This window comes from Chelon labrosus (genome assembly GCF_963514085.1).
Source record: "Chelon labrosus genome assembly, chromosome: 13".
Lineage (NCBI taxonomy): Eukaryota > Metazoa > Chordata > Actinopteri > Mugiliformes > Mugilidae > Chelon > Chelon labrosus.
The window spans coordinates 27,433,177-27,459,878 of record NC_140346.1 but is presented as its reverse complement, the minus strand read 5'-3'; the positions used below and the strand labels follow the sequence as shown (position 1 = coordinate 27,459,878).

At 46.3% G+C, this 26,702-nt stretch overlaps 2 protein-coding genes across 4 annotated transcripts; one reads left to right on the top strand and one right to left on the bottom strand.

Annotated features, from left to right (window-relative positions):
* Positions 1–161: 161 nt before the first annotated feature.
* Positions 162–11,139, top strand: cep295 (centrosomal protein 295). The gene is made up of 29 exons (XM_084558533.1): positions 162–547; positions 1,142–1,342; positions 1,535–1,659; positions 1,739–1,832; positions 2,069–2,182; positions 2,263–2,403; positions 2,647–2,830; positions 2,930–3,109; positions 3,203–3,442; positions 3,574–3,671; positions 4,042–4,254; positions 4,348–4,424; positions 4,620–5,505; positions 5,668–5,851; positions 5,955–6,095; positions 6,188–6,367; positions 6,455–6,552; positions 7,436–7,532; positions 7,642–7,836; positions 7,991–8,151; positions 8,501–8,936; positions 9,103–9,279; positions 9,398–9,810; positions 9,900–10,040; positions 10,127–10,169; positions 10,254–10,511; positions 10,652–10,736; positions 10,835–10,934; positions 11,025–11,139. Exons 1-29 carry the CDS (start codon positions 449–451, stop codon positions 11,064–11,066), a joined length of 5,403 nt encoding a protein of 1,800 aa, XP_084414659.1. The 5' UTR covers positions 162–448; the 3' UTR covers positions 11,067–11,139.
* A 90-nt stretch (positions 11,140–11,229) lies between these two features.
* Positions 11,230–15,153, bottom strand: ech1 (enoyl CoA hydratase 1, peroxisomal). 3 transcript variants are annotated; one of them, XM_084559496.1, is made up of 11 exons: positions 14,983–15,153; positions 14,785–14,834; positions 13,930–14,098; positions 13,454–13,542; positions 13,247–13,371; positions 13,111–13,159; positions 12,759–12,823; positions 12,522–12,592; positions 12,382–12,453; positions 12,114–12,264; positions 11,230–11,600 (listed from the first exon to the last, which is right to left on the bottom strand). In XM_084559496.1, the coding sequence occupies exons 2-11, from the start codon at positions 14,819–14,821 to the stop codon at positions 11,496–11,498; spliced, it is 933 nt and encodes a 310-aa protein (XP_084415622.1). In that variant the 5' UTR covers positions 14,822–14,834; positions 14,983–15,153; the 3' UTR covers positions 11,230–11,495. The 3 variants fall into 3 exon arrangements, with proteins under 3 accessions (XP_084415622.1, XP_084415621.1, XP_084415623.1); XM_084559495.1 differs by having other exon boundaries at positions 14,785–15,153; XM_084559497.1 differs by lacking the exon at positions 14,785–14,834.
* Between the last annotated feature and the right edge of the window lie 11,549 nt (positions 15,154–26,702).

Genomic DNA, 26,702 nt, shown 5'->3' with positions numbered 1-26,702 from the left:
TATAGTTTTAAATGATTGGTGAATTACTTATTTGTTTTGTTTCAGGTGTAAAATCCCTTTTAGACACACGTATGTATTTAAACATAATTATTGCAAGTAGGAACCAATGTAGAGCTGATAGGAACTATAGTTTCATAATAGGGGACGGATACCGCGGGCAGTTTAAACCGCCGGATGTGACGCATTGGACAATAACGTTCGTTTTTTTTTTTCAGGTTGGCATGGATTCGGATAATAAACTAAACATTTGGGATCAATTAACTCTCATTTGACGCTTTGTTTTACCTTAGTAGAACTAATAAGATATTGTTTCTACATTTTAAATGTCTTATATGCCTTACTATGCAGTGATGGCAGTTAATGTCTGCAACAAAGTGAAGCTAGCTAACATTAGCCGTCCCAGCTAACGGTGCTACAACCTGCTCATCAACCAGCCTACTCTGAGAAAATGAAGAGAAAAGTGTCCAAATTAAGACCGAGCCCCAACGAAGAGGCTCGAATTATACGAGAGGAGCACGAAAGAAGGAGGAAACTGCGAATACAGCAGGTAATGAGTTCCTTCCAGTCGTGTTCTAGTCTGTTTTTCACTTGTCACACCCGTGATTTCTTATAAACCCACTACTTTTGTAAATAATACCCGAGAGAAATGATGTCAAACCGGGTCTAATTTATTAATTTTATCAGATAAAAGAGACGCAAAGAAGCCTGTTTTGTTGCAGTCAGGCCAGTTTGCAGACTTCGTTTCACATAAATCCATTGTTGTCCAAAGTGTCTCCCTCTTCACATGATTTTACAAAAGTTCCAGGTCGTTTTTATTGTGCTTTTTTAAATCTGAGACAATCCCTTCACTCTTAGGTAAATATGTCTAGAAGATATAGAAGAGTATATTAAATGTCGACAATAGTTACTAGCTCAAACGATGCACTTTAAAGCTGTAAAACCTGAGATTTATTGACACTAAAAAAGTTCATGTCAATCTGGATTACAATCCACAGTGGCACATTGAAGAAAGGGAATTTAACATGAAATAAACTCTTGTTTGTTGGCTAAGTTTGTAACCAGACCACTGTACGAGAGTTCTTCTGAATAATTTTTTTCAAACCTGTCTGCATACACAGTATATTTTGCATTTGACACTCAGGTGCGGGAGCAGCAGCGCTACATTGCGCTTCAGATCCGGCGAGAAGTTGAGCTGAGACGGCAGCAGGAACTGCAGCAGCTGGAGAAGGAGCTGAGGGAGGACTGGGAGCGGCAGCAAAGGGAGAAACTCGACACACTCCAGAAGTTATACCACGAGAGCCTCCAGCTCGTTGGTCAGGGCCACAAGAGTGCAAAAGAAAATGTAAGATGAGGCTGGTTGTAAATGAGAGGTAGCTTCTGCTGAAGTGTAGACACAGCTTTTAAAGAACCTACCATGGCGAGGTAGTTTATTCGCACAAACAAGATGAATTCATGGATGATTATTGTTATATCATGATAATAATCTCAATTAAGATGAATAAGGTGTCCAAATGAATGAATCTGTGGTTACAAGGAACCTGACCTGGCAGCCATAGCTCAAAGAGAGGAGGAAAATCACACCAAAGCTGAGGAGCGTTATCGAGAAGCCCTGAAGGAGCTAAAATCACAGCGGCTCAAAGACCACGAGAGGAAAAACCAGTGAGTAGCATCGCAAACATTTTCTTGAAAAGATGTTTTACATGAGCTGAACATTAAATCTTTTCTTTCTTTTCTGTAGATCCATCAACGCCAGGAGGAAAGCACTACAGGCAGAAAAGGAAAGATCAGAAAGGGTTGCCAGCCTCCCACCACCTCCTTCAAATCCCATTCAGGTAATTTTCCTGAACAGTAACATGAATTAGAATTTATTAAGTTGGCCTTTAATCAGCGCTCACACTTATCAAGTTAACCTGCTGTTAGTCTGTTTGTGGGAGAATAGTGTATCTTTAGGCAAAGGCTCAGACTCGATGTGTTTGTCGTGAGAACAACCAGCTGTTTTCTTTTAGAAGATGAAGAAAAGAAACCGTGGATTTATATTTGGCAGCTCATCAGTGTCTTGTTCAAACAGAACATCAGTCCCAAGAAGCCACATGTGGTAAAGAGATCTGACGTGAGTGCCTTCGCCGCCACACATTACCACATGCCTGAGAATGCAGTGGACAGAGAGGCAGACACGGAACAGGTGAGGCCTCTATAAGGATTCTTGTACGCACTGAACTCTGTGGCTTGTCGGTCGCTTCTAATCTGTGGATCTACCCGCAGCCTGATGCTCACAAGGAAGCTGAGCTGGAGGTGAGGAGACTGCAGGACTTACAGAGGGAGGAAAGGAGGAGGAGAGAGGAGCAGCTTGAGAAGGCTCGTCTCAGAGGGAGGCAGGCTCTGAGGAGGGAACAGCTAGTCCAGGTATAATTTACCTTTGACCTGATGTACAGACACAGGAGTTGTTGTATATTTGACAAATGATTTGTTATTTAACGTGACTCCTCCGAAGTAACAAGAATCACCTTTTATGTAATTTAAAATAACATTTGCCACAAAGAAACAGTAACACAGACATCTAAAACCTTAAAGCAACCCCCTAAACCTGTTTATAGTCAAAATGTCCATGTGACAGTATTTACAAGGGTTTTTTTGGGTCTTCTTTAGGATCGCGAGCGTTTGCTGGTTGAACTGGAGCACATGCAGCAGACAGACCTGCTGAGGAGGAGGCAGCAGGTCTCACAGATGCCCCCTCAGATCTTCCAGCCGCTCTACAAGAGACAGGAGATGAGGGACGACTTCCAGAGGGACATGGAGTTTGCTTTTGAGGACATGTACACAGGAGAGAGGAGTAAGGACAGTTCAGTCATCTAGTATCTGAAAGCTGTGGTGCTTTAGTCAGGGATATGTAGCTCACCTATGTTTAAACCACGACTGTGTCTGATCCCAGGGGTTAAAGGTGACCTGGTGGTCCGGCTCACACCTGAGCCTCTTCCAGCTCCGTCCACTGGCAGCCAGGACCAAGAGCTGGATGTTACACTGGATGAAATCCCCACAACAGAAACTGAAGACGCACAGCGTGATGCTGAACAGGACGTTGGAAGCACAGAGCAGGAAACATCTGCTGAAGGTGAAGATAAACATTAGATATGAAATGTAAATGTATTAGTTGTCACTTTCTTCTTGACAATGCTAAATGCATTTAGGTTTTCTATCCTTGCAGTGGAGCCCTGCAGACCAGCTCCTCGACGGGCGCTGAAGAAACTCCTGGATCGTATCAGGGGCCAGAGGAACCAGTGGACTCACCACGGCAGTCGTGTCCCTGCAGCTCATTCACCAACAATCATAACAGATGAGATCCCAGAGCGGGACACGAGCATCGAAACGGGATCTTTGACCGTCGAGGAGAAAGACAAACAGACGCCAATGGAGATCTGTGAGCCGGTCTTCTCCTCAGAAGGAGGTAAATAATATACGGACATTAATTTACCAGAACCAGAAATTTGAAGGCCTTGTTTTCAGTTTTTTGTTTAAATGTTTAGTTGTTAGTCAAGAATAATAACTGAGTGTTTTTCCTGTATTTGACTCGAGAAGCACAGGAGACAACGAAGCCATCAGCTGCTGCAGATCCTCTGCTTCCTGAGCTACTTGCCAACAGAATTCAAGAATTTGAAGAAGAACGACAGAAAAGGGTGCGTGATGATTCCCTCTCCAGTGACACAGAGACGTAGACAAGAGCAGGAATAAAATGAAAGCATCAAACTATAGGAAGACAATAGAGTGTTGAGCCTTATGCTTTAACAGCCCTGAACCCTGAAGCATCTTTCATTCACACTGATCTTCATGCATCTTCTGTGATTGGTCAGAATTGATTGAACCAGGTGTTCCTCTTTACTTAATTAGTCCAGCTGCTAACTGAATCCTGTTCATGCTTTTTCAGAGGAAGCCTCTCGTCTCTTCTGTTTTCAAACACGTTGACTTGTTTGTACAAAAGAAGAATGCCAGACTTTGAGCTGATTAGAAACAAAATACTGATTGTTCACTGTTTCTGTTTTTATCCAGGAGGAGGAGCTCGAGAGGGAGAAACGGCAGCAGGTGCGTCTCCTGCAGGAGCTGGAGGAGCAGAAGGCCAAACTGGAGCAGATGCTGCTTGAGGCTCAGAAGGAGAGAGATCATCTGAGGGCTGCTGTGAGCCGGGACGTACCTGTTAACCAACCAGAAGAACCTGTACACGATCAGGACGTCACCTCCGTCGGGTCGGGTTTAGCCTCTGAGGTAAGTCTAAAATCTATTCTCAGTTTTAATGACTTGTGTTTAGTACAGCTTTTATTAATAATGCTGTGTTGTCCCTTTTTCTTTTGTGTGTAGCTCGTACCTCCTCCAGGTGAAGATGACCAAACCAGGAGGATCAGACAATACCAGCAGCGACTGTTGGAACAAAACAGGTGTTAAACTCTTGTTTGTTTGCTTTTGTTTTTTGTATTTAAATATTTTTCCATGCAGTAATTCATGAGAACTGATCTCACCCTTCAGTTGTAGATGGTCTCAGGTTTTATAGATACTAAAGTCCGTTGAGGCAGATTTGTGTTATTGACCTATAAACAACGATTCTTATACTTTCGACCAACTCCTTCTGTTAGAATTCACCAGAGATCAGTGGAAGTGGCTCGGCAGCGTCTGGAGGAGTACCAGCGAGCTCTGAGAATTCGTCACAACATGACCGCCGCCACATCTTTGCCGTCCGCTGTCGAGCCTCCATGCCTTGTTCACCCACCGCTACGCAGACCTCAGTCTCTTCATCTTCCTACAACCCCTGCAGTGCCTTCACACATTCACGATGAACCACAAAGGTTGGACTCACATCTCCACCTCCCTGGCTCCAGTTTGAGTACTGTCTCCAAGTTGCTACCAGATGAAGTGGAATCTGTTTCTAACAGTTCCAGGAGTCAAACAGCTGGCGTCACCGCCTGGCTGACCAGCAACATAATGGAGAGAGTAACGGAGCACCTCCCAGAGAGAGTCAGATCCCCCTCAGTCACCAGAGAACCACCAGCGCCTTACCAGCACTTCACCACACGTCACGTCCCACTACAGCCGACTCCTGATCCCGTCCGAAGACTCAGCCCGGGTGTTGCAGACATTCCACCGCTCGTTCCACGTCACGTAGCCATTAATCATGGCACATTCTCACCGGGCTCCAGAGAGGACGACACGGAGAGGCAGAGACGAGAGCTGCAGGACGTCCAGAGACGAGTGGAATCCCAGCAGAGGCTGCAAGAAGAGGAGAGGCAGAGACGAGAGCTGCAAGAAGTCCAGAGACGACTGGAATCCCAGCAGAGGCAGCAAGAAGAGGACAGGCAGAGACGAGAGCTGCAGGACGTCCAGAGACGAGTGCAAGAGCAGAGAGAGGCGATGGAACTCGAGCAGAGGCAGCAAGAAGAGGAGAGGCGGAGACAGGAGGTGGAGACGGAGCAGATGAGGAGACAAAAGGAGACGTTGCAGGCTCTGATTGATACTGATACACAAGTAAGAGAACTACTACTGCTCTGTGTATTTAGTGCTGTGCAGTAGACAAATTATAGTTTAGATTAGATTTTTGTTGTCATGCTTGAGCCTCCTTGGCTGGAAACATAAACTCACAACTAGTCAGCTCTTGTCCTGACATGTATGTATCTTTCTCGTCCACAGCCAGTTGCAGAGACCGCCAAGGAAGTGATGGTGTCGGGGGACATCCATCAGAATCGCCTGAGATTACTCGCGTCCCTGCTGAGAGCAATAGAAGAGTCTAACGGAGGAACGTTATCACACCTCCAAGACTCTCAGGAGGAAGATGACGCTCCTCAACAAGTGCCGTCGAACAATAATGACACAGGTAACCGACATGTTGGACTGAATTTTCACTGTAAAACGTTTTAGTTTGGTCAAATTTCCTTTTAAGCTAAAATCAGTTTTCCTGTTTCCTGTTCTCCCCTCAGGACTCCTCCACCATCCTCCCCGAGCAGCGAAGCCCCCGGTGGCACGCGTCAGGTTGGGCTTCATGGAGATGATGACTAATCAGCATGAGCTCAGTGCGATTCAAGAGGTGGAGACTCCAGTCAACACCTCCCAACTCACCGGTACGCTCAGCACTGGGGATGATTAATAACAGACGCCACTAACCTCGCAGAGGAATTTCAGCAGCTGACTCGTCGGGTTTTGTTGTCTCCAGGTCCAGAGGAGAGCGGGATGTTTCCTTCACGCACTGCGAACAGAGATCTGCAGCAGGAGTCAGAATCATCACCATCACCACCTGCCAGTCCAGGGACGAGCTCAGAGAGGTCCACACATCTCGTCTGGAGGGAGAGACTACTGATGGGGGCAGGGACATGTCAAGAGTCCTCAGACTCTGGTGTGTACGGGGCAGCTGGAGAGTAACAACATAAACAACACCAAGATTGGTTTGAGACAAATTAATTAATGATATTCCGTCTTCCAGATTCAGTCCTGAAGATAATCTCACCACTTTCCTCCGACTCTGGGAGAGGAGCTGATGTCTCTGGTCCTGCAGTCACAAGCTACAGATTCCCCACCGAGGTAACCAGGCCTGTGAAGGTGTACAAAACATATATATATATATGCCATCAGCCCTGGAGCTGATTAGAGCTCACTGATGATTTTAATTCCCTCTGAGGTTCACATGACGTGGATCAATGATGAAAATTAGCCAAATCTGAGAGCTCAGGCGACATCAGCCTCGGCCTCTGATTACGCTTGAGAAGCTTTTATGTTTGTCTGTTTGTCTGAGTGAGTGTGTCTGATGGTGTGTTTGTCTTTCTGTGTGTTTAAATATAAATGTGTGTGTGTGTGTGTCTGTTTGTCCACTGAGCGATGATGTGAAATATTCTGTTCCAGAAATGTATTTAAATACGTTTCATGATGGTTTCTACACTTGAACTGAGCTCAGTGAGTCTGTTTACGTGTTATGACCCCAAAATACACTCAGTCATTAGACGGTTAACAGTAAGTGTGTAGATAAGAGTCTGTCTCTGAAACATCTTATGTCTTGAAGTCGTGCTATATCCAATACAACAAACATCCACGTCTGCAGTTTTAAAAGACCGGTGGAGAGTTTGTCTGTAAACGACCAGGTACTCACCAGCTTTGATCCTGTTTTCTTTGTCGTTGTAAAACGATGGCAGATTATATCTCTGTCCACCTCCTCTGTTCTGAGAAGATATAATCTTGTGCTCACCGTCGTTCACACCTTGAGACTCGAGAAAGAAAACAGGATCAAAGCAGACTGCCCCAGTCACAGCTGACTATCTGGTCATTCAGGTGGACAGCACCCACAGATTAATAAAAACTAAACTCCACCAGTCTTTTAGAACTGAAGACTTGATGAAACCTTTAACTAGATGGATGATAGGTAGGTGTGTGTTTCCTTAGTTGATCTCTAACACTTTTTATTTTGCGTCAGTCTCCTCTCAGACCTCCTGAGTCTGACTGCCTCTCCTCCACCACCATCTCCACCGGCAGCTACATCACCACAGACCCAGAGCAAAACCTAAACACAGGTGAGGGACGTCAGGAGCCGAATCTTCATCACCGGTGCAACACGAGAACCAGGATCCAGCATCTGACTCGTGTTTCTAACTTCCTGTTCTTCTTCCACTCCTTCGTTAGATCAATTCTCAGACCTCCAACATCGTGCGGGGGAAGAAAGTGAAGCAGATTTACGTGACGTCTCCTGTATTGATGAAAGCTCAGCTCTTGATGTGGCTGTAGACTCTGTGTTCAGTGACAGCAGCATCCAGCGCATCATAGACCGGTACACCAGGGAGCTAAACCTCTCCCTCAGCAGTGCAGGAAAAAACACAGGTACACACGCTTACTACACATCTGTCCAGGTGTTAGCTTGCTGCTAAGCTATGCTAGTTTATGATGCCGTAGCTGGTTTAAATATTTAGCTTTCACCTCTGCCTACCTTGTCAAAGCTCTGTCTCAGTACAGTGTCTCATGTCCTCGTCCTCAGACAGTGAAGGCTCATACGTGGAAGAAGCCGGCTCTTCGGTTTCTCAGCAGTCTGTGGTTGGAGTCTCAGAGAGGACGGCGGAGGACCAGAGCTCCACAGATCGTCACTCTCCTCCGTCAGACGCAGCAGCAGCAGCAGCAGCACAGAGGAGGAGTCTCCTGGTCAGTGACTCACTTTAAAAGGACGTGTTAAAGTTCGTGGGAGGAAGAAAGAAACTGATTTTATCTCTAGCTATTTATTTAAATGTCTGTTCCCTTTCTGAGCGATGATGTAAAATAACTTCCAGAGATGTGTTTAATAAAAAATACATCTAATGATGGTTTCTACACTTGAACTGAGCTCAGAGAGTCTGTCTGTACATGTTGTGACCTAAATACATATTAAAGTCATAAGTTGTGTAACTGTTTTAGAGTTAAATTAAAGTTGGTTTGTGTTAGCAGCTAGCATGACTGAACCATAGGTTGAGACATATGTACTTAGCATTCAGTTCGTGTTGTGTTTTTCCTGCAGGAATGGAACGACTCAGTCGACCCCATCATGGAGCGTCATTCAGTCGAAGACTCCTTCCGACCCCTGATTGGCCAGCTGACGGACCAGTCGTCCTGCCTCGCCGCCGACCAGAGGGACTCGGCCCTGGAGCACCTGGTCGGTCAGCCGTCGGCTCACTCGTCGATGATTGGTCACCTTCCAGGCCGGCCGGTTGCACTGAGCCGCCTCGATCTGAGTGGTTGGGATTCTACTCTGAGTCGCATGATTGGCCGCCTCTCCCATCAGTCCGGTTCCCATTGGCTGAGTGGTGGGCAGGACTTTTACGCGGGTCAGCTCACGGGTCAGATGGTTTCTGAGCCGTCCAACACGTGGTTGGACGAAGCTGCAGAGGACAGCCGCATGAGGCCGCTGGTTGGAGAGCTGGACGAGTCTGCTGCTCAGCACAGTGGAAGCTCAGGTCAGAGGTGGTTAAGGGACATTAATCACTCTGACCTCTGACTCTTATTAAAGTTTAAAATCTGCCCCATCATTTATTTATCAGTTCAAACTGTTTATACCAGCATATGTAGAGACACGTCCACTATATTCATGTGTGACATTTGTCTTCACTCACCTGTTTGCAGCTGAAAGAAGTCATGTGGCTTTCGGTGTCTCGGATGACGTCAGTCTGCCGTCTCACCCGGCGCTGCCTCCTGAAGCCTCATCACACAGCGCCGCCTCCGTCCCGGCTGTGAATCCACAAAACCAGACGCAGCAGAACCAGACCGGACCGATGCAGCCGGACCCAGACAGGACCGAAGGTGAGGTGTCAAAGTGCAAGATGAAGTGTCTTCGGGGACAGCGTTTATGTCTGTATTCTGTTTGGAAAATGTTCTGATGTGTTCATAATGGTGAAGCAAATCTGTGTCCTTTGTTCAGATTCTTTCCACCCACTTCTGGCTGAAGTCACTCACAACGAAACGGCCGACCCCTCCATGATCTTTCACCTGCCTGAACATAATGGACCTAACTCTCCCGAAGGACACGGTGTCCCCACACCTTCTGAACTCTCACCTGAGCTCCTCCGGACAGACGACCACTGCAGGACGGCCTCTCCCTCCTTACACCAATCCTTCTCCCAGCTTATTACCTCCCAGTGTCACCCCCACGAGTCTGTCCTCAGGCTGGATCCCACCACGGTGACAGATGTGGAGCAAACAGCTGTGATTCTGTCACATTTAACCGTCTGTGATGAGACATCTGCTCTGAGAAAGATTTCTGGACGACATGAAGACTCAGCCAGAGATCTGAAGCCAACAAAGACTCCTGTTCCCATCTCGGATAAGATACTGGTATGAATGTCTTCTTGTTCACATTGGTTAACTTTAAAAACTGACTTCTTTTACTTTAATAACTTTGTTTTTATGTTGTCATCTGTTAGGAAGCCGTCGGTGAGAAGGGGATCCTGGAGCAGTCAGAGATAACGCTAGTGAGCCTGAACACCACGCTGCAGGACCAGGACACCATCACTGAGGAGGAGGAGGAGGAGGAGGGAGGTCAGAAAAACACACACCCAGCTGAGGTGAGGAAGGACGAGAGACAGAGGGAGGTAAATGGACATGAGTGCTGGGACTGACGGTCTGATCTACATGTGTTTTTGTCTTTTAGGCGTCAGAGGAAACTGAAAAGGACGAGAGCCAAACACATCCAGGTACAGTCCCAACAGAAACAGTAACAGCTGCTGTTCTCACTGCGTCCTTTATCAGTCTGAACCACTCTGTCCCCTCGTCTCCAGTGATGGTCCTAGAGTTCCAGTGGGGTCCCAGCGGAGGACAGCAGGACGCCTTCCAGCAGAAACGCAGAGCTCTGCTCCAGAGATCAAACCTCAGGGTGGAGGAAATCAAAGCCAAAGGAGCAAAGACCCGACGTGAGACTCGAGCTCCGTGTAAAACCAGAGAGACGACGTCTAAAACCAAGTCAGCTGATCCCAGGTCGAAGGGAGGACAGTCTGTGAACCAAACCGCTGAGAAGAAGGTCCAGCTTCCCCCTGCAGGTATCTTAGCAACTATTTACGTTTTTATTCAAATCAGCTCAAGTACTACAAAACATTTTTATCAAAACTTTTTTCTCACACCATGATGTACAAAAAATAATTTGCAGCTCCTATAATATTTGCTTCCTGTTTCCTCTCAGTGAGTGAATCTGTGGATGAAGTGAAGATCTGCTCAGAGGAGCAAAGGAAACGTCACCTGTCTGAGATGCACCACAGAACTCAGAGGTGTGAACTCCTCCTTTAACCTCTGGGAAATCTGTACATGGATGATTTTAAGGCATCGTTCTTAAAGTAAACGATGGACTGTGTCTGTGCTCCTGCAGACTCTACCAGCAGCTGGAGGAGGTGAAGCAGCAGAGCGTCATCAGGAGCCGACAGGAAGATTACGCAAAAAACAGACTCAAGGCCAAAGAGTTCCACAAGGTGAGTTCTTTCTAAAATATTACTTCTGGAGGTTTAAACTTTAGAGTACGAGTTGATTTAAAGAATCATTTTCTGTTTGTCTCTTCACAGAAAACCTTAGAGAAGCTTCGAGCCAAGCAGACGCAGCGGTGACCGACTGATTGTGTCCTAGTTTTACTGTAGAACATTTAATTTATAGAGTTTTTATCAATAAAGTATTTAAGTTATTAGAGAATCTAGTTTTGAATCTTTGCATTTTATTTGGCTATAGCAGGTTTGTGGTTAAATGTTTTTAGTAAATACATGCACGTGGATGTTTTAAATCAACTCTACCTTTAATGAAACATTCATGAAGTCATTTACAGATATACAAAAGTTATTATTTTATAGTAATGATGTGAGAAACGATCCACAGCTGAGGGATGAATGAGGTCAGTCATTGGAGTTCTTTTAGTTGAGTTGTTAGACTGATCTGCTGCCACTGACTTCTTCAGAAGATGGTTCTGATGTCCTCAGGAGGTTTAGTCAGACGGATTCATCTCAGCTGAAAGGCCAAAGGAGTAAAGCTTCTGTGATTTCTCTCTAGAGTTTAGAGAAGGTGATGGTTTTAGGACTCTTCTTCTCCATGGAGGCCTGAGCCGACTTCATCACGTCCTGAGTCTGGAGCATGCTCATGTTCCACGTGGCCTGGAAGACGATCAACAAGGAGGTCACTGAGTTTAGTTTAGTTTCATGCACTGAAGGGACCTCTAGTAACTTATAATGATGTCATCTGAACTTAATCCTGTACGGATCGTCCACGTTCGTAAAGTAAAAATCACACCACACACTACCAGCCATACTTCCTGTGATACAGAAAATAGCTCAAACCATCAGAACAATGAAATCCTGAAGGAAGGATGATGAGATGGATGACAGGTGTAGCAGCAGGTTTAGACGTGTTGATTTTATTTACTGATGCATGAATGTGTTCATCACATCACGTCTAAATCTGCTGCCACACATCTCATCATCCTTCATGATTTTTTTTTTTCCAATACTACTTGACTTTGCCTCCAAACATTTGTCCAAACTTTGATTCATAACACAGCCTCCATGATTATTTAATAAAAAAGAGGCAGGAGAAAACCCCTCTGTGTTAGGAGAACAACAGAAAGCTGTAAACCCTCTGATGGATAAACAATAAGACGACGTCCTCACCATGTACTCCAGACTCTCGGCCACGCTGTGGTCTCTGGAGTAGATGAGGTTTATTTTGGTGCCCTGCACGGCTACAGGACTGCGGCCGGCCATCTCCCCTGCCATCTCCAGAGCTGCAGACATCATGGCCTCCTTGTCTGCAAACACTCGGCTGCGGAGAAGACAAAAGGTTTAAAACTCAGGACTAAAACAAATAAACCACGTCTGGATGAATAAAAACCTGCGTGTTTTAAATCTGAATGTGTAGACGAGGAGAGGGTTTATTTACCTGACCAGTCCGCTGCTCTTGGCTTCGTCAGCGTACATCTTCCTGGCGGTCAGAGCCAGCTCGTTCACCAGGCTGTTGAAGACCACATGGATTTATTCTGAGAATTATCCCACTCCAACAATAACCATCATGACGTTTACCTGCGGCTGCCGATGACTTTAGGAAGTCTCTGGAGAGTTCCCACGTCTGCTGCAAGACCGATGTCCACTTCCTGTAGAGACGACCAGAAACCCGACGTCCCTTATCTTTTATTTTAACATTATGACTGAGATAAAGTCTAACTTTGCAGTAGAAGGTTTAAAAGGTTCATTCAGTTAATTAATTAACTGGATGCAGATTTAACTGTTGACATTATTTATAAAATAAAGAAGACCGACCTTGACCTGGAACCAGGCGTCCTGGGTGCACAGACGGATGTCACAGGCTGTGATCAGATCCACACCTGCCACAGAACGCAACGCCCACAATAATAAACGCAACGTCCACTGTAAAAACCAGCCGTTTGAATCATTTTTACCCCACGTCCTGTGAGTCTCCATCAGTCAAATGATGCTACACCACTAGTGTCTAGACTCAGGACTGTCCCGCCCCTGTCTTCCTTCATCATCTAGGCGTTAGCTCTTCAAACTCCCACAATAAATGCTCATTCCACCCCTCCATCCCCACCCCCCCACCAATAATAATAAAAGATTCACTGTAGAAATAGAAATATCTGTGTGATGATCCTACCTCCTCCGATGCAGGCTCCATGGACGGCCACCACCACAGGCTTCGGACACTGCAACAAAAACACCGTCACGTCACAGGAAAACACTTCACCATCATTCAAACTCACGACCACACACACACATCTACAGTCTCTGACCTTCTCTATGACGGAGAACGTCTCCTGGTACTTGCTGATTATTCTTCGGACGTTCCAGGAGATTCTGGCCGTGTCGTCTCCTTCCGGCTGGAGGACGTCGCTGGCCATGTCCATCAGGTCGATACCTGGAGAGTAAACCAGCCGAGAGAAGAGTTAACATTACGTCAGAAAAAGGATGGGCTCATAAAAAAAAAGATTGATACCGACCGGCTGTGAAGATCTTCCCCGCTCCAGACACCACCACCGCTCTGCAGTCTGGATCCACGGCGATCTCATTGAAGCACTCCACCATCTCACTGCAGGAGACAACGTTCAGGGGGTTTAGTTCAACTTTGGTCACGTGATAATTATTTTAAAATGTTTCTGTGACTTTAGGACAAAATGTAAAGCTGTTTATGAAAGGTTTCAACAGCTTATTTTATATATTTTTAATTAATCAGTGATCAGTTTATTATATTATCAACACGTTTCCCCAATTATTGATTCAGTCAGTTTCATTTTGTCGTTATATTTGTGCTGCAGCATCTACAGTTTATTTACAGACTCTCAACATTAGTATCACCTACAAATGTGAGAAAATATTAGTTTATCTAGTCTGTATGTTTCATAAATGTTAGAAGTGAATTGATTAAATGTTGTCTGTTGTTGTTGATGTTAAAGTGTTGCTTTAAACAGATTCCTGCCTCCAGAAGGCCTTGTTCATGGCGTTGCGTTTGTCAGGCCGGTGAAGCTCCACATGCGTGATGGACTCTGAAGGTCGGCTGATGGCCAGCGTGGTGTACGGAGACGTGGGGCCGCCGGAGGACGACATGGCTCTGACGGCGGTCTGAGCAGGAAGCTGCAGCCTCCTGTCTGAGACACAGAGACAAACAAATGATCTAATTCAGAGTCTGACCGACTACTGCTGAGTTTATACACTTTAAGTTCAGTACTACGACAGCGTGGTGTTAATATTTTACTGAAATTTAGAACCAGAATTCAACCACTGTCCATCTTCTTCACATAACCCCTGAGTCATTTATTGAATGAAGCTGATAAACACTTTCCACCTCGAGCTGCTCGGCTGCAGATCTTCTTGTTTATTGTATATTTTAGGATCGTTGTTCATCAACAAACGTTTTATATGAACTCTTATTCAATAAAACGACTAGCTGTGATTTGATTTTGATTTGATTTTGATTGATAGTAGTTCTCTGAGTAACCTTAGACTTTAGCAAACTCTAATTTTTAGTTTGTTAATTCAAGAAAAATCCACACAGACGTTAGAAAATAAACAAGAGGAGAATATAATTAGTATATTAATGGTGTGAGAATAATCAGCAGTTGCAGCTGCAGACGCTCTGTGGTATAATCTAGTGGTGACCTTTGCCCTACATCCACTCTTTCAACTTGTTTACTTCACTTAAATCACATTCATCTACAAACTAATCGAACACAAACATTTGCTCCACTTTCACACGTTTTTCAAACATTTTCCTCAAAAACAAAAACAAAAACAAACAGCTGACAATCAGGAAGCATTGGAGACTTAGACTTACAGTTGAAGAGAGCTGACCTGACAATCACTGACAACATCGCCCTTTGAACGCTGAGGACACCAGAAGAAGTGTTTGATCAATGACCTGCAGCAAACACAGACGACTGACCACCTGCTGCCTCCACAGCTCGCTGATAAAGAGCTACAACCTGCTAGCTGCAGGTGGCTAACGCTAACTAGCTGTTAGCAGCCGTCTTACCTAAAGTCTCTGCTAGCCGACTCGTTGTTCTCCAGCAAACGGAGGGAACGCGGGAATAAATAGCGGATGTATCCACCAGCAGTTAAATAATATAATATTAAAAAATAAATAAATAAAGCTTTCAGTGACCCTTTACCTACTAACTTAGCTCAGGCTAGCAGCCAAACAGACTCATACGGTGGCCGAGGAGGCTCAAACTCAGAAACAAAAACACGGAGCAAAAATCAATCAATCTGGAAAAGAGTCAGATTATTTACGTAAATAAATGATAAATATATGACTAGACTCATAACATAACATTTAATGAAGTGTGAATGTTCTTAGTTTCGTGAATGATCAGATCAAAGTATTAAAAATTACACTTTTATATTTAATTCATTTCCAAATCAAAGCTAAGCAAGTTTCCTATAATATTCTTAACTGATCGGATGATTGGAAACATGCAAGAGAGTTTGCTCTAACCGAAAAAATAATAATTTAAATGCTTAAACGAGTTTAACTCAAATGAATGACCAGCTGTACCTCTGTTGTCCACAAGAGGGCGACAGCGCAGTTTATCAATGAGCGCCTGGATAAACTTAAACTATAAACTTCACTAAAAACTACTCTTGTTATAATTTACACTTCCGCTGTAGGTTCACATTAAGCCTATAATATGTAGTGATATAAGATTTATGTTAAAACGAAACGCCGCATTCGTTTATGGCAGCAAATATATTTGTCGCTTATGTTCTTGATTCTTATTGGATGAGAATCTGTCACATGACCCGGAAGCGCGGCTTAAATTCAAATCAAACAACCATATATTGTTAATATAAGACGTTTTGTGGGTTCTGTGTTGTTCATCTACTGAGTGTTTAGTTTGGATCTCACTGAGAGGTGGAGTCACAGGAGATAAATATATTTACATATTTATTTACACCATGAGTGAGACTGATGGTGCAGGGAATGGCTCCGTTTCCTCCAACCCATTGTGGGTATCGCTTCTCGGCCTTTTGGCTAAGATCAAGTGTAGTATCTGTTCTTATCAGTTTAATATCTGATACGTCCCCTACCCGGGGACCATATATTAAATTGATTTTTGGAACTGGGAGATGGAATAGGGGCTTGCTCCGTCCACTCCACGCATCGACCTGGTATTGCAGTACCTCCAGGAACGGTGCACCCCCCTATACATGTTGAAAACTAAACGTTGTAGTCATCAGGAGGAGTGTGTTGGTTTGTGTTTTATGAATATTTTAGAAACAAAAGTGAAAATTGTGAAATTGGAAAAGTCGTGTCATATTTCTGGGCGCTTAAGGTTGTGTTGTTGAACTGTATTGTGTGATTTTAACAGGTTAAAATCCTGTTGTTTCAGCCAGTGTAGTTCACACTACAGAGCACTAGATGGCAGCAGCAGCCCCTGTTAAAGTTAAAGTGAATGAAATAGGGCAACAGTGCAGAGAACAACATGTGTCATGTTTAAGGGCAATTAAGACCAGAACACAGAGAACACACAGAACGTAGAACAGTAAAACATGAACACAAGAACTATATACACTATTTACAAAGGGCCCTCTGAAAGTGCTTTAACAGTGCAGAGAACAAAAGGTGCTGTGTTAAAGTCCACAGAACAACAAAGAACGTACAATAGTAAACACAACAACTATGTACACTATTTACAAGGGGCCGGCCATTCACTCCTCCAATCCGTCCACCACAGAGACAAAATTTTCATAGTTTTTGAAAACTCTGTTTTCCAGTCCTTTGGAGGATGAACGGTGGATCGCAGGGCAGTGTGTGTCCCTGGATCGTTTGCCCGCATACCTTGCAGGTCGGGAGATGCTGCACCCTCGTCAGCTTCACGCCCAGCTCGGTGGGGTGGTCTGCCACCAGCTTCCTCTTGTAGCGCGTGGATCGGGACCATGACAATCCTACCGCAGCAGGACTCTGTCCAGAGGGCGGCGGCGGCTGAACAGCTGGCCTGATGAGCACAGGCGGCGGAGTGACCTGCGGGATGGAGGAGACGAGGGGCAGCACAGGAGGCCTGGCGATGTTGGAGGTGGCGGGGATTCTCCTCACCGGCAGAGGCAGAAGCTGTGGAGGGGGCTGCGGCGTCTCCAGCAGCAGGTTGGTCCAACCCTTCATGACCTTTGTCCCGGCTGTGCTGGGCGTGGGCACGTACTCCATGACTGGGTAGTCAGGTGGAGGGAGGACGTCAGGCTGGCGAGGTGCAGGAGGCAGCTGCTCGTAAGACACAGAGGCGGTCTTTGAGGTGACGGCTGGCTGCCTGGTGGCGTGCAGGTTGACCAACCTCTCCTGCTGACGGATAAAGTCTCTGACCGTCTTTGTGTTTATTTTGGGCAGAGGGATGCCAGCTTTGCACAGGACCGGGTCCTCCACCAAGACCCGGTGCTGTATCCTCTCGTATGCCTTCAGGATGTTGACCTTCTCGGGGCTGGAGCGAGAGGCCTGAGGAGAACGCAGCCACAGCAGCTTGACGAGCACATACACGAGCCGGTTGTGCTGCGGGCTGATGTCCTGCTGAGCTGGCGTGTACCTCTTGGCCATCTTGACCCGCTGGACCACGGCGGCGTCAGCCAGGTCGTCCCTCTTGGTCCTGCAGTACAGCGTGTGGTGCCGCTGCGGCTGCTTGTCCTGCTCCTCCACCGCGTTCCAAGCATCAAGGACCCTGTTTCGCTGTGCAGTGGTGAGGAGCAGCTTCTGGTCAGTCAAGCCGACCTCCACCAGCGCAGCACAGAACGCCTCCAGTGTTTGAAACCCGGGCAGAGGGTTGTCACTGCAGACGTCCTCCTGTAAAAGACAGAGAGAGACAGAGAGAGAAAAGCAGGTAAGTTTCAATGCATACAATGTCTTGTGTTTTTTCCAGTGGGGTCACATTTATCACTGTCTTCTCTTTCTATCAGTAGATATTCTACTCACAAAGGCAGGAGGGTTGACCGAAGCAGTCTCACTGCTGGTCAGCGTGATGCGGGGCTCCACATCGGGATGGTCCTCCCCCTCGCTCTCGTACGCCTCGTCGGCCTCCCCATCCTGAACGACCTCCTCCTCTGGCCCAGGACCGTCGTGCACGATGCCCTCCAAAGAGAACGCCTCCCCCGTGCTCTGGCTGAAGAGGTACTCCAGCCCGAGCAGCTCATCAGACTGGACGTCAGCCGGTGCCCTGAAGTTGCGCTCTACCGGCTCGCCAAAGAGCTGCTGGCAGCGGGTGTTGAGGCGATCGATCAGCGGCGCAGAGTAGACCCGGTGGTGCCGGCCTCCGCCCCCAAACACGGCGTCCGAGCTCCGGTCCGAGCTCCACCGGGCGATGCCGCTGATCAGATACACCTGATAAGGCCTCGCTGCACAGTGGGGACCTGACCATCACAACAAACAGGTATATTATCTGAATGATACAGTGTGATGAAAATGATGTGTTTGCTGTGAAACAAGTATTTTTCCCTCCTTAGATTACCTGGAATCATGTGGGGCAGCGACTTGTGGAACCCCTCCAGGCTGTTGCTCCCACGCAGGCTCTTATAATAGGGGAGGTCCACACCGTTGATGGTGGTGGTGCGGGCAATGCGGTACATCACCATGCCTGGTGGGTCCTGGATGCACTCCAGGTGTCGCTGCTGGGCTGCCCACATCTCATCGATGGCAGCTGTAAACACACAAACACACACAAACATGCATGTTGAGCTGCGTGCGTGCGTGCGTGCGTGAGTGTGTGTGAGATAGATGTTTTTTTTTTTCTTACCAGGGGACTTGAAGAGGCTGACGCCGCTCTCGTCAAGCCCTGCTGGACCCTTCAGCTCCTCGATGAGGAGGTGGACCAGGCGAAACGTCTCCTGGGCCCCGAGGGTGACACGCCGGACGTGGTTTTTGAGCTGGTCCCGGGAGATGTAACGCCGGACCACGTCCTCGTCACTCACCACCTCCATGGTGGCCGGGTCTCTGGCTCTGATGGCAGCGATGAGGAGCTGGAGGTCCTCCCGGTTGTACGCCAGCACTGCCCCGACCAGCGCGGACTTGAAGGCCGCGTACTTGGAGTGGGCCTCGGTCCGCAGAGCGGCGTTGAAACGTTGGAGCCAGTGAAAGATGTCCAGTCTCACCACCATCCCCTCGTCCACCCAAGGCTGGAAGACCGTCTCCACCGCGGTCGGACCCTGTGCCTTGCAGCAGCCCTTGTCGATGTACAGGATCCGTTGGACGGGCTGGTTGGCGAGGCGGAACCGCTCCATCACTCCACGACACATGGGCCCCAGCTTTTCAACAGACTCCTCGCAGGTCAGCACAAAGGTCACGATCTGGGAGAGCTCGTTGCCGATGCTGGTGAACCACTCGGCCGAGCCCTTGCCCTCCCCAGACAGCTTCTTCACCACCTACAAACAAACAAACAAACAAACAAACACAGTTAAGTATAATGTGGTGTTTCTCTGTGAGTACTTGTTTGTATGAAACACACTTTTGGTTAACTTGCCTTCTTTGTGGAGTCCAATTTCAGGACTGTGCCGAAGGTGGACAGTATCTGGCTCCGATAATCCTGGACGTTGTCTGCCTCGGCCAGGAGGAAGGCGTGCCGCAGGAGCCGGGCGCAGGGTAGCTCTCTCGGAGGAGGTGGTGCCTGGAACTCGCCGTGGCCCAACGCAGAGACGATGCCTCCAGGTTCCACCAGGGCCATGAGGAGCGTGGTGTACAGGTCCTTCCTCTGGTGGTAGTCCTCGAGGTGGTTCTCCTGCACCTGCCGCCACACCTTGACCATGGTGTTGCCCTCCGTCCGGTCACGCAGCAGGCGAATCACCGTCTTGTCCACTCCTCGCCTGGCAGTCAGCACGGCCGGAAACCTGGAGCGGTGAGCCTCGCTGAGCTGCTGGAGGATGGCGTCGTCCCACGCCAGCCACCGACCCATGGGACCGCTCTCTCCACCCCTGGCAGCCTTGAGACACGGCCCGCACGACAACACCTCTGTTGCCAGAGTGTACCAGCCCGACACGTCACAGATGTGACGTACCTAAAACAGAGAGAGAGAGAGAGAGAGAATCACACGTCAATCGCAGGTCATGTGTGTTAAATAGTCAATACTGATGTGTGTATTACTCTAAGCACAGGTGTGAAGAGACTGAGCCTTACCTGGGTGTGGTAGCCAGACTTGGAGAGGTGTGTGTTGCCTCCAGCACCAGCACACTTGTCTCCGCGCGGACACCTGAGGGAGCACCCCCACACTCCGACGAGACACCAGAAGAAAAAGCGGCCTCGGAAAAAGGCCTGTGGAGTGGGAATGCCACCGCTCACAAAGCCGGGTGGCTCGGGGGTAGAACCACATTCGGTCCGACTTCAACACACGCCGCCTTCTAATCGCGCCCTTTATGTCCTTGTAGACCTGGACAGGCGTGAAGAGGCCTCTCTCGCTGTCCTCTTTAAGCCAAGGGATGTCAGCAGAGGGGATTCCGTTGGGGTCTTCCCATGGCCGCACCCAGCCTTCCAGCTCCACCTGCAAGACACAAGATGTACGACAACACACACAACATTTAGTTATTTATTTTCCATAATGTGGAGGTGACTTTGTGAAATGCATTAACATTGCTTGTGTATGTTGTGATTTTACACTTACAGGAGAGTCACTCTGTGGCTGCTTCTGCTGCTTTGGCTGCTCAGGACTCTAAGCAGAGGTGGTGGAGGGCAGCGAGGATGGCAGGGGCTGCTTGTGCTGCTTCTGCTGCTTAGGACGCTCAGTCGAGGCAGCCTTGCTGGTGGAGGGCGGTGAGGAGGGCAGCGAGGACCGCCGGGGCTTCTGCTGGTTCCCTTCTTGCCGGCAGACTGCTCTGGACTCTCTGGAGTAGCTGGCACGCTGGTGGAGAGTGGCGGTGGCGGCTGCTCAGGACCCCCGGCGGACACAGCAGGCTGGTGTCAAGGATTTTGAGGGCTGGCAGCAAAGTATCCATGTCCTTTAAGTATCAATACAACCATTGCAATAGTCAATATTATTAGACAAATGGAGGCAATAGGCATAGCACTGCAACTAGAATTGAAAATATACAATTGGCAAATGTAACACGTATTATAGGTGATTTTAAGAGGAGAGCCAGCGTTCCATAGATAGCTGCAGCTAACTCTACCGGTTAAATGTATGGACAGATGTGATTTTCTTTCAAACAAAATAATCGGTAGCTCTAAACTTAAAACACAAGCCATTTTCTATGTGTCTACAAGTGTTTAAATTGAATAGTATATAGTTTGTTTACCTCAAAAGGTTGTAAAAGCGCTAGCTAGCTTAGTCTCTCGATCGGTGAAGTACGTCCTTCTCTGTAGGCGATCAGGGACCAAATGAAACGTACAGAAGGAAAACCAGACAAAACTAAAGTACGAAAAACTCAAAATGTATCGATTTTTTCGCAAAAACCAGACAAGGCAGAAAATGTATCGGATTTTTCACAATGTATTTTTTTTTTTTTTTTGACGGAGGCTGTCAAGACCGGTCTGAGGGCGTTGATTGCTCATTTGCATACCATACATTTGATTGGTGGTCTACGTTGGCCGGCTGAACGTAGACAGTTACGGCCCGTCATTGGCCCAGAGGCTACGTTCAACGTAGCCTCTGGGCCAATCAGAGGGCCAAACTGTCTACGTTGAACGTAGCCTCTGGGCCAATGACGGGCCGTAACTGTCTACACTGAAAAAAATGACTTTTAGGCATTGTAATATTTACTTATTCAAATGTAGCAATTCTTACAGTGTAATATCAAGTTTCAGTGGGGACTAGAAAAAAACATGAAACTATAACACAACATATTCATGTAATAAATGTTCTTGATTTGGAAGAGTATTTTTTACTAGATATTTACTCGTAGTATCTAAATGATTTACCAACACCTGAAAATTTTAAGTAACTTTTACTAAATAAAGCTTCGCGCATTTGAATTCGCGCATGCGCCGTTGGACAATGCCTAGTGGTAGTGAGGCACACTTGAACTGAAGACCTGTCGCCGAAGAAGTCGTCATTTTGCTGCACCTGACTGTCGAAACGAGTGAGTATTCCCTTTTTGTTTTATATTTGTGGTCGTATAGGAGTTCGTGTACATGTTGGTAATTTGATAATTGTCTGCTTGACGTACAGTAGCACACATTAGCGCTACTGTTCGTAGTTCGGGTAGGCTACAATTAGTTTGGATATCGGGTGATCAAAAGTTAGGCTACTCAGTTAACGTCTGCAAACGTTTGAGGTGAGTTGGAGGTTATCTTGATAATAAGCACGGCAACTTCTAAGTTAGAATATCTTCTCTCAAAACAAAAACGATAAAGGTTTTATATCTAAGTGTTTGTGGTTGAGGTCCAGTCGAAACAAAGTACTTTCTGAAACTTTTGGCGGCAATGTAGTGCTATGACTTGAGCCTTAAACTGTTAAGTCAGCGCTAGCCTAGCTATAATTTCACTGAAGTCCACATATGTAGCGCTACCAGAGCTAGTGAGCGGAGCTGAGCGGTGCGAATTTCCCGCTCCTCGCTCAGGTGGCTGTTCAGTCGGCCGCTCATCCGCTCAAATTCACGTCAGGCCGCTCCGCTCAATCTCCACCTAAAAGTCCTCCCGCTCCAGCAAAATCGCTCCGCGCTCGCTCCAATTTAAAAGAGGGAGAAATAACCCTATCAGTTTCCTTTCTAAAATATTTCACGAACTCCATCTTGCCATGGCATTTTTTTTTTGAAAATGAACGGTCTTGGTTTTATTAGGAAGAAATGAATTCTGGGTGGATTTGGGCACGCGTCAGGCTGGTGGTGTGAGCCATAGACATAATAAACAGTAGACGCCGCATCGACCGCTACTGCCTATTGGCGCTGACGAGCCGTGGGGCCGCCATCTTGGACCGGTCACCCGCTCCACTCAGTGTAATCTGTTTAGCAGGCGCAGTGAAGTGTCAGCGCATTTAATCAATCATAACTCGCTGAATACTTAACTGATTTTCACGCGGGTTTTTTTTGCTGCAAACGTCACACATGTACCTATAAGCCTATTCACAAAGTACAAAAAAGAATAATTTTCAATCTTACTTGTGAAAAGTAATCCCCCGAGCCCTGTTATAAATGTGTTTTGTTTGCTGGAGATACTGCTCATTGGTTGATTTTAAAAACAGAGTGCTCTTTGCTTTCTCCCTCCAGGGAGGTAATAATCTTAATACCATGTGGTATCCCAACCTCCTGCTCACAGTGAACTAAATAGGATTTACTGTGGAAATGAAGTTGATATGAATGATTGAAGGAATTTGGTTTTGTTCCTCATTAGCATTGTCTTTTCTTGTCAATTGTATGCAGGAGGACCACCGCAGTGATCCTACTGGTCACGTTTTGAAGATTATGGTCGTCCATGGTGATTCCGAAGAGGATCCAGTTGATGTCTCCATCATTCTTGAAGGCAGGGAGGTGCTGCATGGATGTGGAAACACTGCAAGAGCTTGCATGTTACTTATGGGACTGATCTATGCCCTCAATCTTGCATACCCCAAACCACTGCGTTACACATTTGAGGTGTTTCAGAAACTTTTCCTGGAACTGGATGGGATGAAGCTGACACCAAAAGTACAAGCATTGAAATCCAAATTGCTGTCTTAAACCCCCCCCCCCCCCCCTCCATTTACTCAAAGATCATTTTGATGTAACGGGTCACCCATCTGATGACCTGTCTGCCTCCATCTCTCTCTTTCAAATAGTGTTCTCTGTACTTTTCCGTACTTGAAGTCCAGTTGGTATGGATGCTCGTCTGTATATTTATTCCATCAAATTGACTGCACCCCAGTGTTTTTGTTGTATCTTCACTTGAAATATCAGTGATATTTTGTTTGTTATATAGAGAATTTTTGTTTGAATTGGTAAAATAAAAGTGTAATTGCTTTTTACTTCTATAGTGTGATCCGTGTAATTTGCCATTCAGTAACATTTATCAGAACAAAACAAGCAACATTTACATAATTTTGGTGTGTAAGACCTCTCAATACAACTGAGTACTTAAAACAAAAACAAATCTAGTAAAATCTACTTATTATAAACATGTAAGATTTACTCCATATTTTCATGACCATGGTGTTTCTGTATTGACATGGTTAAGTAAAACTTACTTAATTTTTTCATAAATGTCAATGATAGTAGCAAGTACATTTTGATTGATTCTGGCAAGTAAGTTGTACTTGATATTACAGCATTACATTTACTTAGTTTTAATGAGTGCAATTTGTTACAAAGATTTTTTTAAGTAAATTCTACAAATCATTTTTTTGTGTGTACGTTGAACGTAGCCTCTGGGCCAATGACGGGCCGTAACTGTCTACGTTGAACGTAGCCTCTGGGCCAATGACGGGCCGTAACTGTCTACGTTGAACGTAGACTCTGGGCCAATGAGGGGCCGTAACTGTCTACGTTGAACGTAGCCTCTGGGCCAATGAGGGGCCGTAACTGTCTACGTTGAACGTAGCCTCTGGGCCAATGACGGGCCGTAACTGTCTACGTTGAACGTAGCCTCTGGGCCAATGACGGGCCGTAACTGTCTACGTTGAACGTAGCCTCTGGGCCAATGACGGGCCGTAACTGTCTACGTTGAACGTAGCCTCTGGGCCAATGACGGGCCGTAACTGTCTACGTTGAACGTAGCCTCTGGGCCAATGACGGGCCGTAACTGTCTACGTTGAACGTAGCCTCTGGGCCAATGACGGGCCGTAACTGTCTACGTTGAACGTAGCCTCTGGGCCAATGACGGGCCGTAACTGTCTACGTTGAACGTAGCCTCTGGGCCAATGACGGGCCGTAACTGTCTACGTTGAACGTAGCCTCTGGGCCAATGACGGGCCGTAACTGTCTACGTTGAACGTAGACTCTGGGCCAATGACGGGCCGTAACTGTCTACGTTGAACGTAGACTTTTGCACTTCAGTTAGGAAATCGCAAAAGATTGGGGGACTGCGTTCGCGCTCTCCCCTGATTAATAGTGAAAAAGAATTCAAGATTTGTTTTCTATTGAGGTTATTCTATGAAACCCATTCAGTTCGAAGGAAGCTGCTGTAAAGATTTACACTATGTTGCCGAAAGTATTTGTTCATCTGGCTTTACACGTATATGAATTTAAGTGACATCCCTTTCCTTAATATCACCCTTGAAGCTATAACAGCTAGTGATGGCCCTCTGACACCCGAGGCTCCGACACTCATAGCTCATGAAGCAATGGTATCGAACCACTGTGCCGAGGCGTGGTTCGGTCACGTGACTAGTGACGTTGAAGCACTTGAGTGACGTTCAAAGCAGTTCAAGTGCTTCGAATGCTTCAGCGGCAAACAAATCACCTGAGGGGTTCGGTTTGTCATGTGAATCACCTGGTGGGATCGAGTGTGTTCAGGGATATCTCGGATATCCTATCCCTATTTAGTGATGCTCATTTGAATGTTTCTTTGCATAGTAGGTTGGTTTGTTGCTGTAGTTGGAGTTAGTTGCGTATTTTGTGGAGATAGATCGTAAGATTCAGAGAGAAATAGATAAATCAGTATAGATAACACTAGATTGGTAGATAGACATAGTTACATAGATAGTTCTAAATAGCGTTATATATAGATAAGATAGAGAGAGAGAGATACAGATAAGATATAGACATATAGTCAGAAGTGCGTGTATAGTTTTGGTTCGGACAAATCACGCGTTTTGTGACGTATGAACCATTTCACTGCTTCATTCAGAAACCCTGTCACTGGTTTGGTTGTCTCGGCTCTTCGGGAGAGATGAGATGAGTCTTCGAAGCAAATAATGACTGAGTCAAGAAAGATTTGGTTTGACACTGTTGCATTCAGTACAAATATTCTCTAACACTACTAAACCATGATACCAAGAGGAAATGAAAGTAGCTGATGTAAGCGCTGAAACATAATCATTAGTGTAAGTTAGCAAAGGTTCATAGAGTGTAGCAGTGACGTAATCAAAATGGTCCAACGACAACAAAGCAGCACTGTTGGGGCAAGTGGTACACTGTGAAATCCCTGGTCTTATGTTAGTGTAGCAAGGGTTCGATTCCCATTTGTTCCTTATTATTTATTTTATTGTTATATGTATATAACTTTCTTATAATCAACTTTAAATCACATATCCATGTAATGTAGTCGAACAGGAATGTGCACGGCAAATCAAGTCCCATACAAGCATGAACCAGTATGACACGTCTCCATTGCACTACATTTTATTGTCCACTAGATGTCCTAATAGAGCACTGTGTCACTGAAGCTTCAAGTAATGAACCTTTTTTTGAATCACGTGTCGAGGCTTCAACAAAGCCTCGATTGCCCATCACTAATAACAGCTTCAACTCTGCTGGGAAGGCTTTCCACAAGGTTTAGGAGTTTATGGGAATTTTTGACCATTCTTCTTTCACTGGAACCAAGTGGCCAAACCCAGCTCCTGAAAATCAACCCCACACCATAATCCCCCCTCCACCAACCAAACTCAGATTCGTCCATCAGATTGCCACAAGGAGAAGTGCAATTCATATGAAGTTCTGTAGCGACTGAGCCTCAGCATTCTGACCCCGCTCTGTCACTTCACGTGGCCTGCCACTTAATGGCTGAGTTGCTGTCATTCGTAATCGCTTCTACTTTGCTATACCACTGACAGTTGACTGTGGAATATTTAGCAGTGAGGAAATTTCACGACTGGACTTGTTGCATAGGTTTCATCCTATCACAGTAGCGTTAAAGGTCTACTGGCATTGCAGATACTAAAA